The sequence below is a fragment of the Brachypodium distachyon genome, chromosome 1 (genome assembly GCF_000005505.3).
Source record: "Brachypodium distachyon strain Bd21 chromosome 1, Brachypodium_distachyon_v3.0, whole genome shotgun sequence".
In the NCBI taxonomy this organism is placed as follows: domain Eukaryota; kingdom Viridiplantae; phylum Streptophyta; class Magnoliopsida; order Poales; family Poaceae; genus Brachypodium; species Brachypodium distachyon.
In genome coordinates this window covers 29,778,553-29,799,280 of record NC_016131.3, presented here as the reverse complement: position 1 = coordinate 29,799,280, position 20,728 = coordinate 29,778,553, and the positions used below count along the sequence as shown (strand labels likewise).

Sequence of the window (20,728 nt, the reverse complement as noted above, 5' to 3'; positions counted from 1 at the left end):
AATCAAACTATGCATGTTATATTGACTTTTTGACCAGCCAATGCATGCATGAAAAAGATGAGTAGTTAATATATGAGATTCAATGCTTGGTCTAACGTTTTACTAGACCTTCGCTACTCCCTCCATTTCTTAGCATAAGGCGTCTTCTGTGCAGCTTGGGTTGCAAAGTGTTCGGGTCATGTGGCGTCATGGTTCGCGTGCGAGTGGTGGATGTCGAGAAAGCGGTCCCAGAAATTGGCGCAACAGCTGTGGTCTGTGAGCGATCATCTTGTGTAGCTTGGGCCGCAAATTGTTCGGTTCGTGCGACGTTGTGGCTTGCACGTGAGTGGTGGATGTCAGGACAGGCGGTTCTAGACCTTGGTGTGATGTGTTCGGTTTTGCCTGATTTTTCGTTAATGAAATGGGCAACTCTCTTCTGCTTAATTAATAGATTGAGTCCTTTTAGAGTCCGGTTCAAAAAAAGTAAAGAAATTTCGAATGGGAACTAACTTACTTGCTGGGTTGTTCCATTGAATCTTAAATGGAGACAAGAGGTCGATAAATTATGGACAATGCCCCTATGGACAAATCATGAACAAAAACAACCGAATATGTCAGTCGTTGTGAACAGACAAGCACCAAAAGAGACTATTTCTTTAGGCTATCTCTCGAGAAGAAGCATTGCAGGGGGAGATGGTGGTAGCAGGTACCTTTGCAACTCGATCTCCTGCTTCGTGGTGACGAGCTGATGAAGGACAGGAGCTCCGGTTCAGCAGCCCAAAGTCGAGCAGTCTTGCTCCCGCTCCGCTGCCGACGCCGCTTTGCTCCACGAGCAAGCTGCATTCTGCGAGCTGTCGGTGCGTCCGGGTGCCCGAGGACCTCGGCGCCGCGACGATTCGCGCCCTACGGCTGCTCCAGCCTCCAAAACCATTTCCCTCCCCGTGCCCCCGAACTAAACGAAGCTACATTTGTTATGCTTTGAGAAAGCTCAGACAAGCAACGCTGTGCGATCGGAAATAGACAGCATCCGGAAGGGCTATGTCAGAGGCGGACTTTGCTTAGCGAGACTTTTGCCTGTGTTGTTTGTTACACATTCTAAAGATATCTCATAAACTCAATATTGCCCCAAGAACTAAACGTTGGAAGAAACATATATAACCTAACCAAAGAACGGAGGAAGGAACACACATCGGGAATGACACAGGAGCCATCGTAGTACTGCCACATAACAAGTCATAAACATGTTAGTACATATAATACAAAACACATGTTAGCTTACTAACCAAGAAACAGAGGAAGTTATGCATACATAACAAATCTGCAATGGCACATGACCCATCATAATACTGCCACATGAGAGGTCATAAACATAATACGTACTAACAAACATAACTTTAGTACATAATACAAAACACATGTCTTCACGTCTTAGACATGATAACAAACGTAACTTGATTAAACAATAGATACATCATAAACATGACAAGACATGGGTTCTATATTCCATGCGGTGACACGGGGCGCTCCTCGGGTAAGACAGGGGTGTGCTCGTCATGTTCTGCCTCATTTGTGGTAGCCCAGCTTAGGAGAGATAACACGAAGCCAGCAAATACATACTTCTTTGCAAGTGAAAATGCATCCGCCTCAATTTTTTCGGAGAGTTCCACATATTGTCTTCATAAAGTAGTAGAAGAAAACAACAAAAAAGGATAATGTTAGGACCATGTTAGTTATATCCAAAACAGTGCAACTCAGCATTCCAGCTTCCAGTACAGGAACATCATATTGCAAATATCATGTGACCTAAATGAAACAAGAATAAACCGTAAACCCTTTACCTGAAAGATGCCATAACTTTATCATTCTGATCGTCCGATTCTGCCACAGATGAGAAATAGTCATATCTAGCAGATGCAAGATCTTCTCCAGGAGTTATGGGTTTGAGATTGTTCCCACCCTGCAAGCTCAATAGTGAAACAACATGAGTATGGGATGGCAATGCAAACTGCAATATAGCTACTCCCCCCGTCCGGAAGTAAGTGAATTGGACTATACAAATCCAATTCACTTACTTCCGGATGGGGGGAGTACTATAAACCTTCGCAAACAGAGACACACCTAAATCTATAGATCCATAACCTTTGCAAACAGAGACACATCTAAATCCTGACAAGTGAAGTGTTACACATGCTAAGACCCAGAAAATAGTGAAATGGATTTTATTACAATATGCTTTTTTTTCACTCATTACCCTCCTTTCGTAATACTCCCTACCCCCAGGGGAAGTCGAATCACCGCTGCCTCCTTGAAAGAGAGATGTCCTGAACCACTAGTCGATAAGGGCATCACTAGACGATAGGGCCAAAGATAACCACTCGTGATTATACTATAATCATAGTATGAGCAATTTTTTGGAATTGTCCAAATACTCGAAGAGTGTAACAAGATCCAAAGCAAAGAATTTTTGCTACTTCGGCTAACCCAATAACGAAAGTTCCATAAGAGGACTGGAGCAGGCTACCATGAGACAAAATACCCCCCTTCTCAAGAGATTTGATTTGGCATATAGTTTTTTTTACTTGATAAAAAAGTTCGTTTTCAGACTTCTGTAAAATCCAAATTCTGAAAAAACGAATAAGCATTTTTTTAATCCGCTGAAACACTGCCACGTACAAAACCTGGCATGCCTGTACTGGAATACCATAACTGATAAGGATAAGGATTGGATACCATATCTGATATGGATATGCACCGATATATCAAAACAAGTATCAGGAGAATGAACATATTAGTGTACACATCATGGAGAAAACAGATTACGACATGGAGTAACTAGTTTGCAGATTACCCTTGCTATAGTTCTAACATTTCAACATACCGTCTTATGTGCAAAAGGAAAAGAAGAAAGTTTTCATGACAACACAAGGGATAAATTCAGAATGCTTATGATATGAGTCAGATGCAAGGCTACTTCCTCAACAATCAGTTTTTACGAATCAAATGGTAATTTGCAAACAGGCAGGGCATGGAAAACATCAAAACCATGAGATGGAAAAGGCAGGGTACATGGACTTGACTCAACAATCGACCGAACGCCGTTTTGGAGAAAATTTACTCGCAGTAATGAATCAATTATAGGGATTGATGCAGATTAACCCGCGAAAATACCCTAGGAAAGACTACTTGTATCACAACAGAAGATACCCTAAGAAGGGCAATTAACTAATCTGGTACACAACCAAACCAACAGGAAAACGCTAAATTCCCCAAACGAGCACCGCGAGCATAAAAACCGCGCGGATCAAACTTTTGATCCCGATCGATTGATTGGTCGCATCAGATATGGTTCCCATCACATCGGCGATGGAAGAGTTGAAAGGGGGCAAACCTCGGTGGGGGAGGTAGCCAGAGCACGCGAACCCACCGGCGGCGAAACGCGGGACCGGGGAGGAGCTGCAGCAGAGAAGATCCTCATCCTCGTGACTAGGGTGCGCAGCGCCATGTGATTGCCCAGAACGATCTGCAAGGGGAGGCGGCTAGGGTTTGGAATTGGGTTCTCTTCTCTCTAGAGGTTTCCTCCTTGCCTCTTTCGTCCGTCGCTGCGGCTCGAACCTGCTCCGGCTCCTACATTTATACGTCTTCTGATTTTCAATTTTTTGAGGGAATTATACGTCTTCTGATGACGTGTCCGTATCGGCGTCTCCTCTCAAACTCTCGTTGGCAGGAGGAAGCTGGACCGGGCTGGCCACCCAATTACAAAACCTAGACGTAGCCGCCCCCCGTTCCAGATCTCGGCGATCAGATGGTGATACGCACCCTAGTCACGAGGATGAGGATCTCCTCTGCTGCCGCTCCTGCCCGGCCCCCCGTTCCGGCGCGGGCGAGTTCGCATGGCGATGTGATGGGAACCCCTTCCGTCGAGGTTTGCCCCTTTCACCCCTTCCGTCGCCCATGTGATGGGAACCATCTGTGATGTGACCAAACAATCGATTTCGGAACCAAAAGTTTGATCTGCACAAAATTTCATGCTTGCTGTGCCCGTTTGGGGAATTTAGTGTATTCGTGTACTCCGGTTGGGCTTGGTTGTGTCGTGACTTGCTGGGTTATGCAATTTACTAGGTCTATCACGCACGGAAACTTAACCGCCCTTGTTTAGATCAAATCATATGTTTATAATATTCACATATTTGCCGGATTAGTCAATAGCCCTTCTTTCAGTAAGGGACGTGGTGAATTGTGGACGGTCTAACACGCTCCGAGGATCTTCTGTTGTGATACATGTAGTTTTTCTTAGGGTATGCTCGCTGGTTAATCTGCATCAATCCGTATAATTGTTTCAGTATTGTGTGTAAATTGGCTGTAAAATGCCGTTTTGTTAACCGCTGAATCATTTTCATGTATCTGCCTTCTGAATCCACTGGTCTTGATGTTTCTCATACTTTGGCTATTACAAATTAGCATTTGATTTAAACTGGTTGTTGAGGAAGTAGCCTTGCATGCTTTATAGGTATTCTGACTTGAGATCCATTGTGTTGTTATGAAAACTTTCTTCTTTTTCCTTTGCACATAAGTCGGTATGTTGGAAATGTTAGAACTGCCAGCAAAAGAAGTCTACATGTAATTCATTTTCCCATGATTGTAAATGTTTTGGGTTTTGATTGGAGTTCACATGCACAAGAAGATGGTCACATGTACAAGTTCCCCAAACATCGTGTTCGGTTGGGCATCCATGTTAGAGGGAATGCGTAATTGACGGCGAGATTTTTGTCGCAATCCCCTTGTCAAGATTTTGTTGCTTTGCGCTCACTCCTTAGAGACATCAATGTGTCACTCAGTCTGCATGATTTGGGTTAACATAGGAAATGATTAGCCCGGTGCAGTGTAATTGAGTTAGTTCTTTAGGATCTGAAAGTTCAAATCTACCATGAGTTAAGATTGTTTCGCAAATAAGTTTTATGTTGGACATCAAATAATAACCATGCCACCTGGAGTGGTTTAAGGATTTTATGTTGTTGAGGGTGAATTCACGAATCCATGTATATAAGTTATTCTTTCATATCAGTAGATGATTGCCATAACAGCTTTCTTTTTGTCCATGTTCAATTGTAGCGTGCAAAAGAGATTTACATGTGCCATCAATACTACCTTGATGAGCTGAGGACTTTGGAGTCAAAATATAGGTAAAGGAGCTACTATTCTTTGTTATTTTACTCTTCAAATACATGTCTGATTCAAGTCTAATGTTTTCCCTTGTTTCTTTTTTTGGAAGGCATGGTACCGTGTGGTGTGGAAGAGCTGTCAAGGTCCTTACTTGGACTTCGATAGTTGGTTTTCCTTATGCTGCGACTACCATGGTTAAGAAAGGGCTTTCCAAACGGGCAAAGTAGTGGAGCATGGGCATTCGCTGCTTTGTTTATTTATGCAATGTCCTATCGTGGTGATGCAAGAAGTCTGTCTTTGGCAGTTATGTGTGTTGACGCTCTGCACTATAGGGCAGATAGTAGTGTATGCTTGATATATCGTTTTTGGTAATGTATGGTTGAAGCATTTCGTGTGACTACCTAAGCTGACTGTTTTTATGCCAATTGTTTCGTGTTCATCTATGCACATCAGATATTGGTAAGAAATACAGATGATGATGTTGCAGTGTTTCTTTTTGTGGGTGTCGGTTTTATTGCTTGGTTTGGTTGACGCAAGTTTTTACCAAAATCTTTGATACTCCCAAAGTATAATTACATGGCCAGGTCAGTATGCCGCAACTTTGCGCTTAACCGCCCGCCTCCAACCAAAACCAGCACCTTTTAGTTTGCAAAAATAACCCTGGCGCACTGCCCTCATGAGACTCTAGTCCTTGATTGTCTTGGAAATTTTCTGACATGCTCTCTTCAACAGCAGCTTGTGAAATTGAACAAAGAACGCCATGACCAGGCTCCCCTTGTAGTGTCCCCATCGACATCTATCTAGTTTGTGCGAGCTCCTGTTTCGAGGGGAAGAGTAGCTATCTAGTATTTGCTTCATAATCGGAAGAAGCCACATTTGAAGGTATTGACAAACAGTTTGCTAATGAGAAACACTTGAAAGTTGGAACCATCTAGGCAATTCCATTGATTATATATGCTGCAAGCACCGATGCAGTTCACGGGTCACGGCTCAACTGGGACAAATCAATAAATCATTGGCTCCTCGCTGCGACGGGACGCGGTCCAAAGTCACTTCCTCGAGATGGCCTCCACCTCGCCGGTCTCCAGACCTCGGTGGGTCGTCGGCTCGTCGTAATTGTGCAGCTCCATGGCGGCGACCACGGGCATCACAGAATTCACTGCAGCGGCCCTCGCGAGGCTAGCCGCCCTCGGCACGGCCACGCTCGCGGCCGCTGCGGTCCGCGAGCCGCCGCCATATCGGGTCCCGACGCTGTACCCGGCCGCCGCCGCCGCGGTGGGGATTGGAGTAGGCCAGCAGAGGGACATGGGCAGGGGTTAAGCGGTTTTTTACGGTACCTTTTGATACTACAAGAAAGAAACAAGGAGTAGTAGAGTGTTCATTTAAGGCTAATTCGGTGTCTTCACCGAGGCCGTTGTGCACTTGGCATGGTCCACCGGCTGGTTTTGTCAAGGTCAATTCTGATGGTGCAATCCATACTGACGAGGGCAGAGCAGCGAGTGCCGAGTGGTGTACTGGTGTTGTACTGAGAAGTACAGAAAATTTTATTGCTGTCAGAAGTCGGATATGTCAAGGATTATCAGATCCGTTGATTACTGAGGCGCTAGCACTGCGGGATGCTTGCTGCTTAGTTCTGGAGAAGGGCTTCACCCATGTCATGTGTGCGAAACTGACTGTCAAGAATTGGTTCGCCTTTGGCAGACGCAAAATTCCCATCGAGCGGTGATGGCCCCAAACCTCAGTGAGATAGCTGAGATTAGTTTGAATTTTATGAGTTTTCTCTTTTCATATTGTTTTTGTCCGTCGTTCGGCCAATACTGTTGCCCACACATGTGCTCGTTATGCAGCCATGCCATGGCTGGTGCTTCGGCAGATTGGGATGCTCCGGCTCCTAGTTTTCTTCCGTCTAGTCTGGAGTCAGCGATTGTAATCATACTTTTGTGAGTTAATAAAGTCAGAAGTTTAGCCACAAAGAAAAGGCTCAAGGCGTTCGAGGAACACTCACGGCCGCGCGCGCAGCTAGCCGGCGGCAAATGGAATGACGGCCAGCTTCTGCTCACGGCTGATCAATGGGAGGCACGGCGGCGGCCACGACGACTTTGGGAGCAGCGTTAGTCGGGCACGAAGGGATGGCGCGGCAAGTGCTTCAATTGTGGCGTTCGCGGTCACTTCTCCCGTGACTGCCGGCAGCCGAGGAAGGAGAAGACGCTCGTCACCGACGTCGACGACGAGCCGGCCCTTGTGTAGGTCCCGGTTTAGGGGGAGATTGTTAGCAAATAAACGCGACAGGTGTGTCCATTGCGTGCGTGCCTGTGTGTAGTGCTGGCACGTGAGCCAGGCTCGCCTTCGAGTCCACTGCATAGGTCCAGGTTGTTGGAGAGACGAAGAGTACAAAGTGGAATCCAACGAGGATGGGGAGGCTTCAAATTCTCAACAATCTCTCAAAATTTTAGGTGAATTCGGTGGATCAAATGTCTCTCCTCTCACCCTAACCTAGAGCTCTCAAGAACAAAAAAAACTACAACTCACTGTCTATTTTCAAACGAGGGGAGAGGCCTAAATAGAAAGATTTGCATTCAGCTCTCGCAACTTCCTAACATGTGCAAACAAGTCCTACTTGCCTAAGCATTGTTTTGCATAGCTAACTAACAAAATGGCTTTCTAATGATGAAATTAGGAGCTGCACATCACAACTTGTCTTAATGAAACCTTATGCGTCTTTTAGCATGAAACGGAGGGAGTAAAACGATCTAGGGATGAGACATCTCTTCTCGGGAAGAAAGGGTGACAAGAAAGCTCGTGACCGGCCGCTCCCAAGTCCCCATTTCCTCGCCAATTAACTGGGAACTGGGTGCTTTTCTAGTGGCTGGACGGATCCTATGACTCCGTCTTGATCTACACGCAAATGTTACATTAATTAATGGTGCCATAAAGCCTAGCTATATATTTAATGAATATTCTCCCGTCTCATATTAAGTAACTTTCTATTACATGTATCTAGACATTTTAGACATCGTTACATTTATATTTGGATAAATTTGAGTCACTTAATATTAAGAGTATTAATTACTGAAATTTCGAAAGATATTCTAATTGATGTGCACAATTTATAGTATTTTAAAATGAGCTGTTAATTTATTACCTTCCACCAACGGGTGTCGGTGTAAGGAGTACTTGCTTAGCAAAGAAAAATAGCTTGAGAATTCACCATCGCCCCCGACGTTACAACACATGGCAGTCGCACTGATTCTTTTTCCAGCATTTATTGCTTTGGCTTTGGGAGATGGGCAATCTAATGATCAGGACTGTGTTAAGACTATTTGGGTACACATGAGGCATTACTAGTTACTCCTTCTCATATTATTTGTCTCAAATTTTTCTAAATATGTATGCATCTATATATAAAAAGCGTCTCACTACTACGGTCGAAAAACAGCATCAGTAACGGACGGGGCCGCCGTTACTAACTTCCTGCCAGTAATGATGGTCATCATCAGTAACGGTCGTTCCACCCGTTAGTGATGATGCCACCATCAGTGACGGGCTTTTTGCCTGTTGCTGATGCTATACCCATCAGTGGCGGGCTCCAAGTGAAGCACGACACTGATAACATTCTCATGATTTTAAAAAAAAGCAGGCTCGTGGCCTGCAAAATTTTGGTCGCGGATGAACAAATCACAAAATCACGGGGTATAGCATCTGACAAAATCGGATTGATCACACAAGAACCGGTACACATGAGAGAAAATGGACAAACAATTAAAAAAATCTGCATGTATTTTTAGACAACTAATATGGATTGGGGAATTAATTTTTTTACCATTTCTTTAACGTATATAACGTTGTTCTAGGCAGCTAACGGATCGTAATCTTTAATATAGATTGAAGATGGTGATGTCTTCAAGTGCATCGACATAAATTAACAACCAACTCTCAGTCATCCATTGCTAAAGAGCCACAAAGTACAGGTTAGTTTCTTGCTAGTATATTTTATTTAAAATGTTACCTGTGAAGTGCAATCTCATCGAGGTTATATGATTTCTAGTCCTTGCGCACATTTGAGTAAATATTTGGAAAGTTTGACAATGTTATGGCATGAAGGGGGTGAGTTGCCTCATTATCATGCTTCATATATAATAGAAATTTCAAGGAAATGATAGAAATGGAAGGGTTAGTGTCATAGAAATTTCAACTGGGTGAGTTCCGCCCCCGAAGCGGGTGGTCGGGCTCTTCGGTGGTGCGGCGACATGGAGTGGCGGGGGCGGAGCCGTCGTGCAGCGAGATGACAGCTACTGGCGACGCTCGGCTACCAGTTCCGGTGCCCGGCACGCCGGATCTGCGGTCGCTCATGGTGGCCGGCGCTCGGTCGTGGGATTCAGATCTGTGGCTGGCGGAGCTCCTCCTGCTAGCCTCTGCTCGCGTGGCAGCCCGTCCGGTGATGACAGTTTTCCCCTGCGTGGCCTACCCTTGCTCGGGCCGTAGCTAGGCGGGCTTTCCCAGGCCTTTGGGCCGGCGAGAAGGTGGTCATCGGCCCGACACGGCCCGGTATGATATGGCACAGCCCGACCCGATTGGCCGAAGAGCATTTTGTACCATGCCGGACCAGCCCACATGCTTGTTTCTGAAAAAAACCTGGCCCGACCTAGTTTTGTGTCCGTCCCGAAGGCTTGATATATTCTGGCTGTTTTGTGCCGTTTGGTCTCTTTTTGTAGTTAGCAATGGGCCAGGACCCGTTAGTTTTTTTTTCAAAAAAAGTATAGAAATGAATTGGGCAAGGGAAGGGTCTAGCCCGCTGTTTTGGCCCGTTCGGACCGTTTATTGTTGTTCTTTTCTACTTCAATAATATGAGATTTTGAAGCATTCTAGCATGTCACCGATTGTTTTCTATCTTTGCATGATGAGTTGAGAACAGTTATATTGAAATCTGAATAATTATATGCAAAGTCGTAGTACTCCATTCACAAGTTTTATATCAATCATCGTAATAAGACTATATATATTCCACTATATTGTATATGTGATTATAATTCACATACAAAAAAATCAAGCATAATTTCCAACCACTTCCACTTGTGAGCCGGGGCCAAACGAAATGAACATGACACCATCCATGCATGAGATTATTTTTTCATCTTTGACCTCTTATGTGTGTGTCCATGTAAAAAAATTTATGTGATGGTTGTCCTCCGAATGAGTGTATGTAACAAAGTTGTATTGTCATACATCAAGGAGATTAAGGATACATTAATTGTTATCTCGTGGAACCAAACTAGACCAACAATGTACCATTTAAGTATGTATTTATTTATATAGTACGATAGTGCCTCAAAAATATATTCAGCATGACATTATTGTGGTGTGCTTGTTGAAACATATGAAACCTAGCTATCATTCATATGAGCTTCGTAACCGGTCTTCATCTGTACCTACCTACTCATTGGCACATCTGCCTACCATTTCATGCCCAAGAGGAACAATCCCCATGTTACATGATAATAAAGGTGACATCACAAATCTTGGAGGTATTCACACCATGGATGGTCCTCATAGATTAGGAGAGGTATTCTTCTTCTTTCTACCTCTTTGTTTTAATTTATAACATCCAGAAATCTAGTACAATAGCAAGATTTAAGAATGAGTCCTACTATTTAATGGTGTTGTCATTTAATAAAATTCCATATGTTAAACTATTTTTTAAGACCAGTCACCAAACTTGCATAAATTGGCTACAATTAGCTTACAACTAGTCTTGAAGAAAAAACAAATACTAATTCAAATTATTTTTGAAATTTTGTTTACAAAGTGACTCACTAGATATTCACTCATTTCCCTTAAATTTGTCGGTGGGTTTTATCTGCTTTAGTTGCTTTTAATATTTGAAATGTTAATAAAATTCTTCTTAATAAATTTAAATATGGATGCACTTACTGATGCAGATATACAAAAATCATAAATTAGGGGTGAGGAGGTGAGGGAGTAGATGTACAGATCCATTACTTGGGTTAAAATGACTTTAATTTGGTTCATACTGTCGGTGTTCCCCTATAGCTTCCTCATAAAAACATTGGAATAATAGCATGCTATGATGTCTGCATCCTTTACATTACCGTGTTGGATTTTTTATAATTTTGTCTATTGTATATTATTTCATAGCTAGGTAACAATAGCTAGGTACATGCTCTTGTAACCTAATGTCAAGTCTAGTAAGGAATCATATGTTCTTGTAACGATGTTGCATGCATATGAAAGAATGTTACGTGTGTGTGAGTTTTATGCTGCAGTGATCGGACATCTCAGATATACAAATATTTATGCAATCATTTGATATTTCCAAGCATGTTTTCACAATTAATTACTCCCTGCATTCCAGTTTGATCTGAACTGGCTCGGATGTGCTTCTCTAATGCTGAACCTGTGATGCACGCACGCTGCGCGGACGTCACGCAGTATGAACTCCAAAAAAAAATACAAAAAGAAATTGCGAAGCCACAGCCGTGTCGGTGTGGGATCCTTGGACCAAGCCAGCCGCAAGCAATCACCGCGGTGATATTAATCTCAGGCTTTAGTTCGCTGATTTACCACACGTCCGTATGTGCAGCTTATAGTTAGCTGACTGGGTGTGTACAGCAGGTCAAAGCACGATCAAGATCAATCACGGGCTTTGTTTCGCAGCTTAACTTAGTCGGTTGTTAATGTATCGGCTAACCAGGCTTTCCGCTTGGTGCGTCTACTCAATGCGGTATCCGGCTTATAAACCCGTCGGGTCGTTCTTCCGTAGGCCGTATGGGACTAAACAAGAAATACCTATACGGTACTCCGTACAAAATACTGTAGCCGTCCGTAGGAATCCTGCGCCGTCAAATTGTCAAAATCCTCGTGCCCCGCCTCGCAGGCCTCGCCCAGCCGCAGCCGGCAGCCCCGTCCCACCCGCGCTGCCTTGCCAGGCCCCGTCCCTCCCGCCATGGATCTCGCTGCACCACGCCACCACCCAACCGGCCAACCGTCGACCGCATCTCCTTGGCCTTGGCCCTCCATCTCGTGCAGCGACCGCCGTCAAGACCGACCGCCCCTTTCCCAACCAGCGGCTCTCCCGGCTGTCCTGTTCCCTTCCCCTGCATCTCCTCCTGGCTCCCGCTGCTCCTTTCCTGAAACCCCCAACAGCAGGAGCATTGTGAGTCCTTATGGGTTATGGCAGCTGTCGACGTCCGACATCTCTCTACTTCTTCTTTTTCTTTTCAGTTCAGTTTGTGCTATCTAATTGTATATATGGTGTATGATGTATAATGGAGATTTTATATTAGAATGAAATGTTTAACTGAATTGTGTTGCCACATTTTTATTCTGCAATAACTCACTTCTCTCAAAAAAAAATGATAGGCACGTCTCTCAATTCTTACATGAACTTTACATGAAAAGGTTCATAATTTGTACAATTCCTTCAAACACTTGACAGTTGAGGACAGGTGATCTGCAAGTAGGGAAATTCCCCTTCTTGAAACCAGTGATATACATATATAATAAGGTACCTATCGGACAACTCTCGTGTATAGGTTATGTCAAAAAACTATAATTATGATTAGCTTGTTATCAAGGAAAACCGATCCAGCAGTTAACCGAGGAGTTCAGAATGATGGATTTCAATAATAACATGTAATTACCTTTCTTTTTTTTAATTAAAATGGTGCTCCTTTTCTTCTGTTCAAAGCAACACTCTGACTTTTATGCCAGCCTTTTTTCAGTTTTCATGCCCCCAACCTAATATTCTTTAGTTGCTCTCTGTGCTTTTTCATGCTGTTTTAAATGATCATGCTGACATTCATTATCCTTCATAAAGGTACCCAGGTTTAGTTGTGTATGTTAGAACAACTATATAAAGAACTATTTGGCATCAATAGACTATGATGGTATTTCAAATTTTTAGACGATTCAGAATTGTTGCAGTTCAAATATCAAGAATATTTTAGGCCTATGAGGAACCTGAATATATGTCAATCAGGTTTGTGAAGGCAAAGTTTGAACCATTGAGCTGATCGATGAATGAGGTGTGGCTGGATGGAGGAAGTAGCCTGTGAAGAGTTCGGTATAGGAGACCCACATCTTGAAGATATTATCGGAGACATTGATCAGGACAATGTAAGTAGATTTGTTCCCATCATGTGATCTGTTTGAAACTAAAGATCAAGAATTCAACCATTTTTTTATGTGTGTTATATGTCTTCAGGACGGCTGAATCGACTACAATGAATTCGTAACGATACATGATATTATTTTAGACAAACCGGCACAGCCTAATCGCTGAACTGCCACAGTTTTCAAGTGGAAAACAAGACAAGACGGAAAAAAGACTCGATTGAGCGATACATAAACCATCCGGACCGGTGGAAACCACCCCGGACTGGTGCATTAGACTAAACTTAGTCCAACATAACTGCGAAAACACATGTATCGTTCATAAATCAATCGAGTCCGGTTGAAAAAGTCATGTTGAAACATTTTTTACTATATTCCGTACATAAATCAATGTTACATATTTTTTTACCAAATGAGCCCCTAGTTTTGCCCCAAGTAAAAAAATAGTTTGGCCAAATTTAGAAAAAAAAACTACCAAAATCTACAACTATAAATTAGTTCTGTTAAATCTGCCATGATATATATTTTATAATATACTTAATATTGTCGATATACTTAATATTGTCGATGTTAGTACATTTTTCTTATAAACTGGGTTAAATCTTAAGAAGTTCGACCTGTAACAAAGATAAAACATCTCCATTTTATTCACATTATTTTCCAAAGAAAATCTTATGTTTATATTTAGAAACAGAACTAGTGTACGTTACAGAAAAGTAAGCCACCACTGCCTGAAACACAAAGGCCAAACTGCGGGCTGGCGTGGCATGCAACATATACACGTACACGGTTTTGTTTTCCGGCCGCCGGCGCCGCAAGAAATTCCCCGGCTGCGAGCGGACGGTTTTCCCAACCGTCACCTGACAGTACCCACAAGATAGGCTCCACCTTATCTTCTTCAATTTTGTAGTAATTAATTACTCTGGGCAAGCACGGAAGAAGACGCCGCACGGCAGATGGCATCGCGTCACTCTGTTTTCTCCGTGCCACGTGATTTGGACTCAACGCACCAAACTAAATAAAACTAAGCGAAGCCACTGATGTAAGGAGTAGTAGAGAACTGGACAAGCTACCACCAAGTGCTTATCTCATATGATTTGCGTAGTATCCTCCTCCTACGTGCCACTAGGCAGTCTTAACATTACGGGGTATTATTTCACATGATTTGCATCCAAGTTAAATTGCAAACTCGTAGTATAAAGTAAGCAGCACACGTAGATAAGTACATACGCAGAAGCGCGCGAGCTTATCCAAGAAAAAAAATCCAAACCCGGCCCTCAGAATTGTCCAGTCGCACTCATCATCTCGTGCATATAAAGGAGTCACCGATTAATCAAACGGTTTTGCTATATATCTAAGTTTCCATCGGGTTCTTCTCTTCTCCTCCTCGCATTCGCCAGCAGCTAGCTATCTCCGCGCGCCTGAATTTTCCACAAATCGGAAGCAAGCAAAGCGCCACGTCCCGCAGTCCACGCCACCGCGTGCTAAGCTCTCGTCCTGATCCGTCCGTCGTCACGAGCGCCAAGCAAGCCCAACACTCCGTCAACCCCCGCTCCGCCCGGCAAGCTACTCCAGCTTATAGACCAGACCGACAGATCGAGAGAGCTCTCATCTCAGTAATTCTCCAGCCTCCGGACTCTGGAGCGAGAGCCTCAGCACAGCCATGGGGTGCGCCTTCTCGGCGGCGGCGGCGTCCTCGAGCGCGCTGCGGCCGCACGCGGGGGTGCGGGTGATCCACACCAACGGCTACGTGCAGGACTTCGCCGCCGACGGCCCCGCCGTCACCGTCGCGCGCGCCACCGCCTCCCTCGCTTCTTCTTCTTCCTCTTCTTCCTCGAGATACGTGCTGTGCTCGTCGGCCCACCTGCTGCAGCCGGGCCGGGCCCCGTTCCGGCCCGACGAGGCGCTGCAGCCGGGCACCGTCTACTTCCTGCTCCCGCACTCCGTCTTCCAGGCCGAGTCCTCCGCCGTCGACCTCGCCTGCCTCATGAACCGCCTCACGGCGCTCGCCCGCAAGTCCGGCGGTCACGGGGGATCCCCGTGCCCCGTCGACGCGCTCTTCGCTGCTGATCGGGCCCCGGAGGAGGACCCCCGAGTAACGGCGAAGCCGGCTGGCAGCAAGTTCTGCTCGGCCGGGGCGTCGCCGGCGCCGTGGAAGCCCCGCCTCGACCGGATCGACGAGTCCGTACGGAGCGCCTCCACCTGCAGCGCCCGCAGCCAAGACTAGATTTCTTTTCTTTTCTTTTCTTTTCTTTTTTGTTCTTGTAATCTTCTTCTTGTTCTTGTTCTTTTTCTGCTTGTAATTTATAGTAGTATTTGTATGTAGGCTGTACCATCGACAATTGTAGTGTTTTCTGTTAGTACCGTGAAAGAATAGATAGTACCGCTTGTCCTGCTTTCTTTTCTGTTCATGATGTTAGATGATTCAATCCACTAATCTGCTTAGCGGTAATAATGATAGGAACAAGTTAAGTTAGGTAGGAGCCGATTTTCCAGCAGATTGAATGCAAGTCTTCAAGTCTTTGGGGTCCATCTGGACTCTGGCAAGTGGGGCACGATTCATTTGACTTTGACGCAGGATTAACTCGTATTTTATCGGCAGTTGATGATGCATTAGTGTTGATAAAAACAAGTTGGGCTGTTGCTGTGGGGGGTCACTGTCCCTCGATTGGATATCTTGTGAAGCAGTGACCCCTAACAAATTAACCAGGCCATCTCCCTTTCCGTGGAGACAACAACCAGCGAAGAATCAGAATGCGTCTCTCTTGGCTTTTGTCCTACGTTTACACTCTTCCGTTTTCTACTACGAGTATGTCCGTTCCATCATTGGTGCAGCCGAACATCTGGGACTTTGGTTACTTGTGTATGGAAGATTATTGATATTGATCTGCAGAAAACAACATGACTTGGTTTGTTGTATTGTTGCTTTTGAACTTTTACTAACATGTTTGTGCAGTAACAGTCAAAGTTCCATGTTACTGATCCTGTCCACATGTGAAACTTCATGTACGGACTACTTTGGAACAGAAGAAGTATCTTACAAGTGCAGTTCAGATACAACTAGAAGATTGCTATTCAGGTGTTCAGCTAGAAGATACAACATCATGCACGGGTCCTCAGTCCATTCCTGCAACGTAGTATTATCGTTGTCAAGGAAATTATGGGATGCCTTATCACAGCTCCAAATGCATGCCTTTAACTAGACGTTATTATTACAGAATCGCAGAACCCATCCATATTCCATAATTCCATGTTCCGGCATGCTGGACACGGCAAAATTTCTGGGCCACTACACCCTGCTAGTGCTAGGCTACTAGTGAGATACTCCTATTATTCACGTCTCTGTCCTCACAGCAGATGTGAAAGTAACCAGTGACAACAACAATAATGTTCAAGGGACCAAAGTTAGATGGGCCGTCTCTTTCAGCTAGCGTCCGGACCGCACCTCTGCTTCTTACGCCCACAGATAGATAACATTGACACTTTGACAGCGTAGAATACAGAGGGAGAAATGCAAAAGCTTCAACTTTCAATGCTTTGTTTTTCCGTTCTTTGCATTGCCATCGACGTTGATTAGCTGACTAACCCAGGAAGCGTTGCGCCACCGGTGACCAACTTCTGACCTGGCTGGCCGCCGGAACTTTGAATCTCAATTCATGGCTAGTTTTTTATAATTATCATTAAGGTTGTGACTGGTTCAAACTTTGCAAATTTTGGTAAAAAGAAGTTGTTGGTCCAATGTAAAAGGGTATCCGGTGACAGCCACCATGGGTGATACCGCTGGCGTTGGGTTCATGCTCGAAAGATAGGTTCTTGAAATCATCAGCATCCATCCTGCTAACTCTTCAAGATTGTTGGCAACCTGGGACAAACAGCTCTGTGTCGCCATTTGTCACTGACGCCGCGTGCCAGTTGATACAGTCAAGTGACCAAAACAGCCTAGTACACTGGACTGGGCAAGCAATGGTGCCAGCCACCATTTGTCACTCACAGTGCCCTAGTGAAGTTTTGTGCTGGGTCTGCCTATAAATGTCAAGAAATCAAGATGCTAGCGTGAAAAGTTTTTGGTGGAATCATGCTACCATTTTGTTCTGGAATTTGGACGCCCAAAAATTTGACTTTGGGGGCTATCAAAGTTCAAAACTGCAGCAGCAATCAACGCCCACAGATTAGGGACAAAAGGTAAGGGTGCAGGACTTTGTCAATCCAGTGGTGCAGCAGTCAATGCTGCTAAGTGAAAAGGATCATCTTACAGAATACGCATTACATGAAGTTCATAAACAAAGGAAACTATATAAATTGCTAATTTGTCTACTAAAGGGAGCTGTGTGAGCAATATTCACATACAAAGTCCCCATACAAAAAATAAGAACTGAAAGTGTGGTCCTCTTGACATGTGGTTACCTATTATGATATCAACATCAACACAAGTATCACCCAAGAGACAGCTAATCAACAGCACGATAGATATTGATTACCAAGAGACTGACAGGAAACTTCACCAACATGATGAAAAAATGTAGCTTAGATATAGTGGCGATAGTGTCAATTTCACATATTAAAAGAACATTAGAATCCAATTATACCCGCAAAACACATCATGACCTCTCTTTTCATCCTTTTGCAAGAGAACAGGACGTGGAGCAGAAATGTTTCTTCAGTTTCGTCTGAATTAGTGCAAAAAATAAACAGTTGCACATGCTAGCTAGTAATAGCAAGAATCATTTTTCTGACTAACAAGTACTCTGTTTTTTTTGTATTAGAAAGAAGAAGGTGTTGCAAAGTTACCAGTGGCCACAGCAAATAAAATTAAAAATTATACTTAAAGCATGGAAACATTACCAATGCCGTGTATCAGAACACAAGCTTTCTGCATTTTCTTCACGTTTGACTTCAACGAAAGAAACAGCAGTAGTGCGTCTTGAAGTCTCTTTTCTCACTCCCATTTCCACCCTTAGGTCCACAACACGTCCCCAATTCTCATTAGCAGCATACAAGTTTGATGCTAGCAAATAATTCCCCCCATGGTTTGGCTCCACGTCGATCAGATGACCAATCACCTTCATTCCTAAACTAGCATTTCCATGATCACGCCATGCTCCGGTCAATACACGCCATATTACAGGATCAGGCTTCACAGGCATAGCCAGGACGAACTCAAACGCCTCATCTAACATGCCAGATCTGCACAACAGGTCTACCATGCTTCCATAGTGCTCCATCCATGGTGTGATGCGATACTCTTGGACCATGGACTTGAACAATTGGCGCCCTTCGCTCACTAGCTTGGAGTGTGCGCAAGCACTGATAACGCTCAAGAAGACAACCTCATCAGGCTGGAACCCTTGTCTGAGCATCTGCGAAAACCGGACAAGGGCTGCGATCCCATGCCCATGCACGGCAAGCGCCTGTATCATGGCTGTCCATGAGACAGCAGTCCTCACCCTCATTGAGTCAAATATCTCACATGACCTCTTCAGCCTCCCAGTCTTACCATGCATATGGATGAGCGCATTGGCGACACGGGTATTCTCCAAGAAGCCATTGTGAAGTGAGTATTCCTCCACCCACTCCCCCAAATCTGGCATACAGTCCAGTTTTGTGCACGCTGAGATGACTGCGAGCAGGGTGACCTCATCGACCATGACACTGGCAAGCCTTGCCTCGTCAAATAATTCCAATGCTTCTTCCGGGCGTCCATTCTCACAGCAAGCAGTGATCATGGAGGTCCAAGAAACCACACTCTTCATATTTCCCATGGTGGCGAACACCGTGCTCGCTTCAGCCAGCCTCCCACATCTCCCGTACATGCTTACTAGTGCATTGAGCACGGGCAAATCAAGGACAGGGAGATTCCTGACAGCGTATGCATGGAGCTCTCTCCCGTGTATTCGACACCCCAGTTGCGCGCACGCAGGCAGGAGGCTCGTGACTGAGACGTTGTTAGGCCTGGAACCCAGGCGCACCATGGCGGACACAGCGAGTAGGGCGTGTTGCGGTTGACGGGAGCGCGCGCAGAGGGAGATGAGGCTGTTCCATAGAGGAATGTCCTTGCGAGGTGTTTCGTCGAACAGCTGGCGCGCCGAGGCAAGGCGGCCAGTGGCGGCGTAGGACTTCAGGAAGGACGAGCAGAGGTGGAGACAGGCGGGCAGGAATCCGAGCTTCAGGGCGTGCGCATGGAGTTGGCCGACGGAGGCCGGGGAGAGAGCGCTGAGGATAGCCCAAGCGTCACGCAAGGCGGCGGCGGCGGCGGTGGTGGTCATGGGTCATGGCGGCGCCGGCATGGACTTGGCATTTGACCCGTCGGATTCCATGGAATAAAATGACAGGAAAGCCCATGTCACTTATGAAAATTGATACCTACTCCATTTGGGTTTGCAAGCTAATGGAATTTTATGCAAAAGTTTGACCATCAATTATACAAACCATCAATTATACAAATATTACTCTCCGTCATATTAACTGACTCAAATTTATATAAAAATGAACGTATCTAAAATACTATAAAAATGAACGTATCTAAAATACTAAAATACGTCTAGATACATGTAAAATTTCGGCACTTCTCTTCTTTCCCATCAACTCCGGCGATGGACGATGTGGGACCACTTCGGCGAGAGCTGGGACACTTGCTACCGGGTGGGATTGTCCAACTAGATGCTCCCCGTGTTGTGGCACCCGCTGAGAGCATCCCCACACGTTGTTATGAAACCGCCCAGGTGAGGTGTTACTGATGGCGCCACTACTGTTGTCTTTTTCCTTCTTTCATTGTCGACGAGCTCATGGATCCACTACAGTCGCCGGTTAGGGTTGAGAATGAGTAGAGCAGAGGAGCATGAAAGGAGTAAGCAATGAGGTCATACAAACCAAACCAATCTCAAGTGCTAGCTCATTAAACTTAACAAACCTACCCTTTTTTATATAGAGAACTGTAAGGAAGACCCATACAGTATAATAGGAAACTAAATTCGCATCCGTGAGGATTTGAACTCGGTTGTTAGGATTGTACACCCACTCCCCCAACCAAATCTAGCCTTATTGGCACAAGCTTAAGAAGCCAAACTTTTAACGAAGCGGTTATGCATCCCTAATCTAGACGGACTAGATAATCAATGGTTTGCGGCTATCCTTCTTTTCTAAGAAAAAAATAATCAACGGTGAAGACGATTCGGATCGTATGTGTAATTAAAACAAAACAAAAACAAGTGTACCTGAGTGAACAAAGAGCTCAAAAGAAAAAAAGGGGGAGGGACACAAAAAGCTCAGTAACAATGGTTGTCCCAGTAAGACTTTGTCAACTTTTACAAGGCTTGTAAGAAAAAATAACTAGTCTATTATTACTATTTATATTTATTAAATTACAAACGGTGGTCGGATGTCCGTAAATTACGAGAGATATGCCACAGGTTAAAAAGAAAAGACCAACGTCCAATAGGCTGTTATTAGGACTACTATCAAA

The 20,728-nt window shown here is 44.6% G+C and overlaps 2 protein-coding genes and 1 long non-coding RNA gene across 3 annotated transcripts; 2 read left to right on the top strand and 1 right to left on the bottom strand.

Annotated features, from left to right (window-relative positions):
* The first annotated feature begins 11,651 nt into the window (after positions 1-11,651).
* LOC112269964 lies at positions 11,652-13,805 on the top strand. The gene is made up of 3 exons (XR_002962242.1): positions 11,652-12,310; positions 13,136-13,272; positions 13,361-13,805. It is a non-coding gene; the product is annotated as an uncharacterized LOC112269964 (long non-coding RNA).
* Positions 13,806-14,521: 716 nt separating this feature from the next.
* On the top strand, positions 14,522-15,690 carry LOC100843439. The gene has a single exon (XM_003563457.4). It carries the CDS (start codon positions 14,933-14,935, stop codon positions 15,494-15,496), a length of 564 nt encoding a protein of 187 aa, XP_003563505.1. The 5' UTR covers positions 14,522-14,932; the 3' UTR covers positions 15,497-15,690.
* Positions 15,691-17,776: 2,086 nt separating this feature from the next.
* On the bottom strand, positions 17,777-20,248 carry LOC100822493 (pentatricopeptide repeat-containing protein At1g11290, chloroplastic). Its single transcript, XM_003560464.4, has one exon. It carries the CDS (start codon positions 19,530-19,532, stop codon positions 18,108-18,110), a length of 1,425 nt encoding a protein of 474 aa, XP_003560512.1. The 5' UTR covers positions 19,533-20,248; the 3' UTR covers positions 17,777-18,107.
* Between the last annotated feature and the right edge of the window lie 480 nt (positions 20,249-20,728).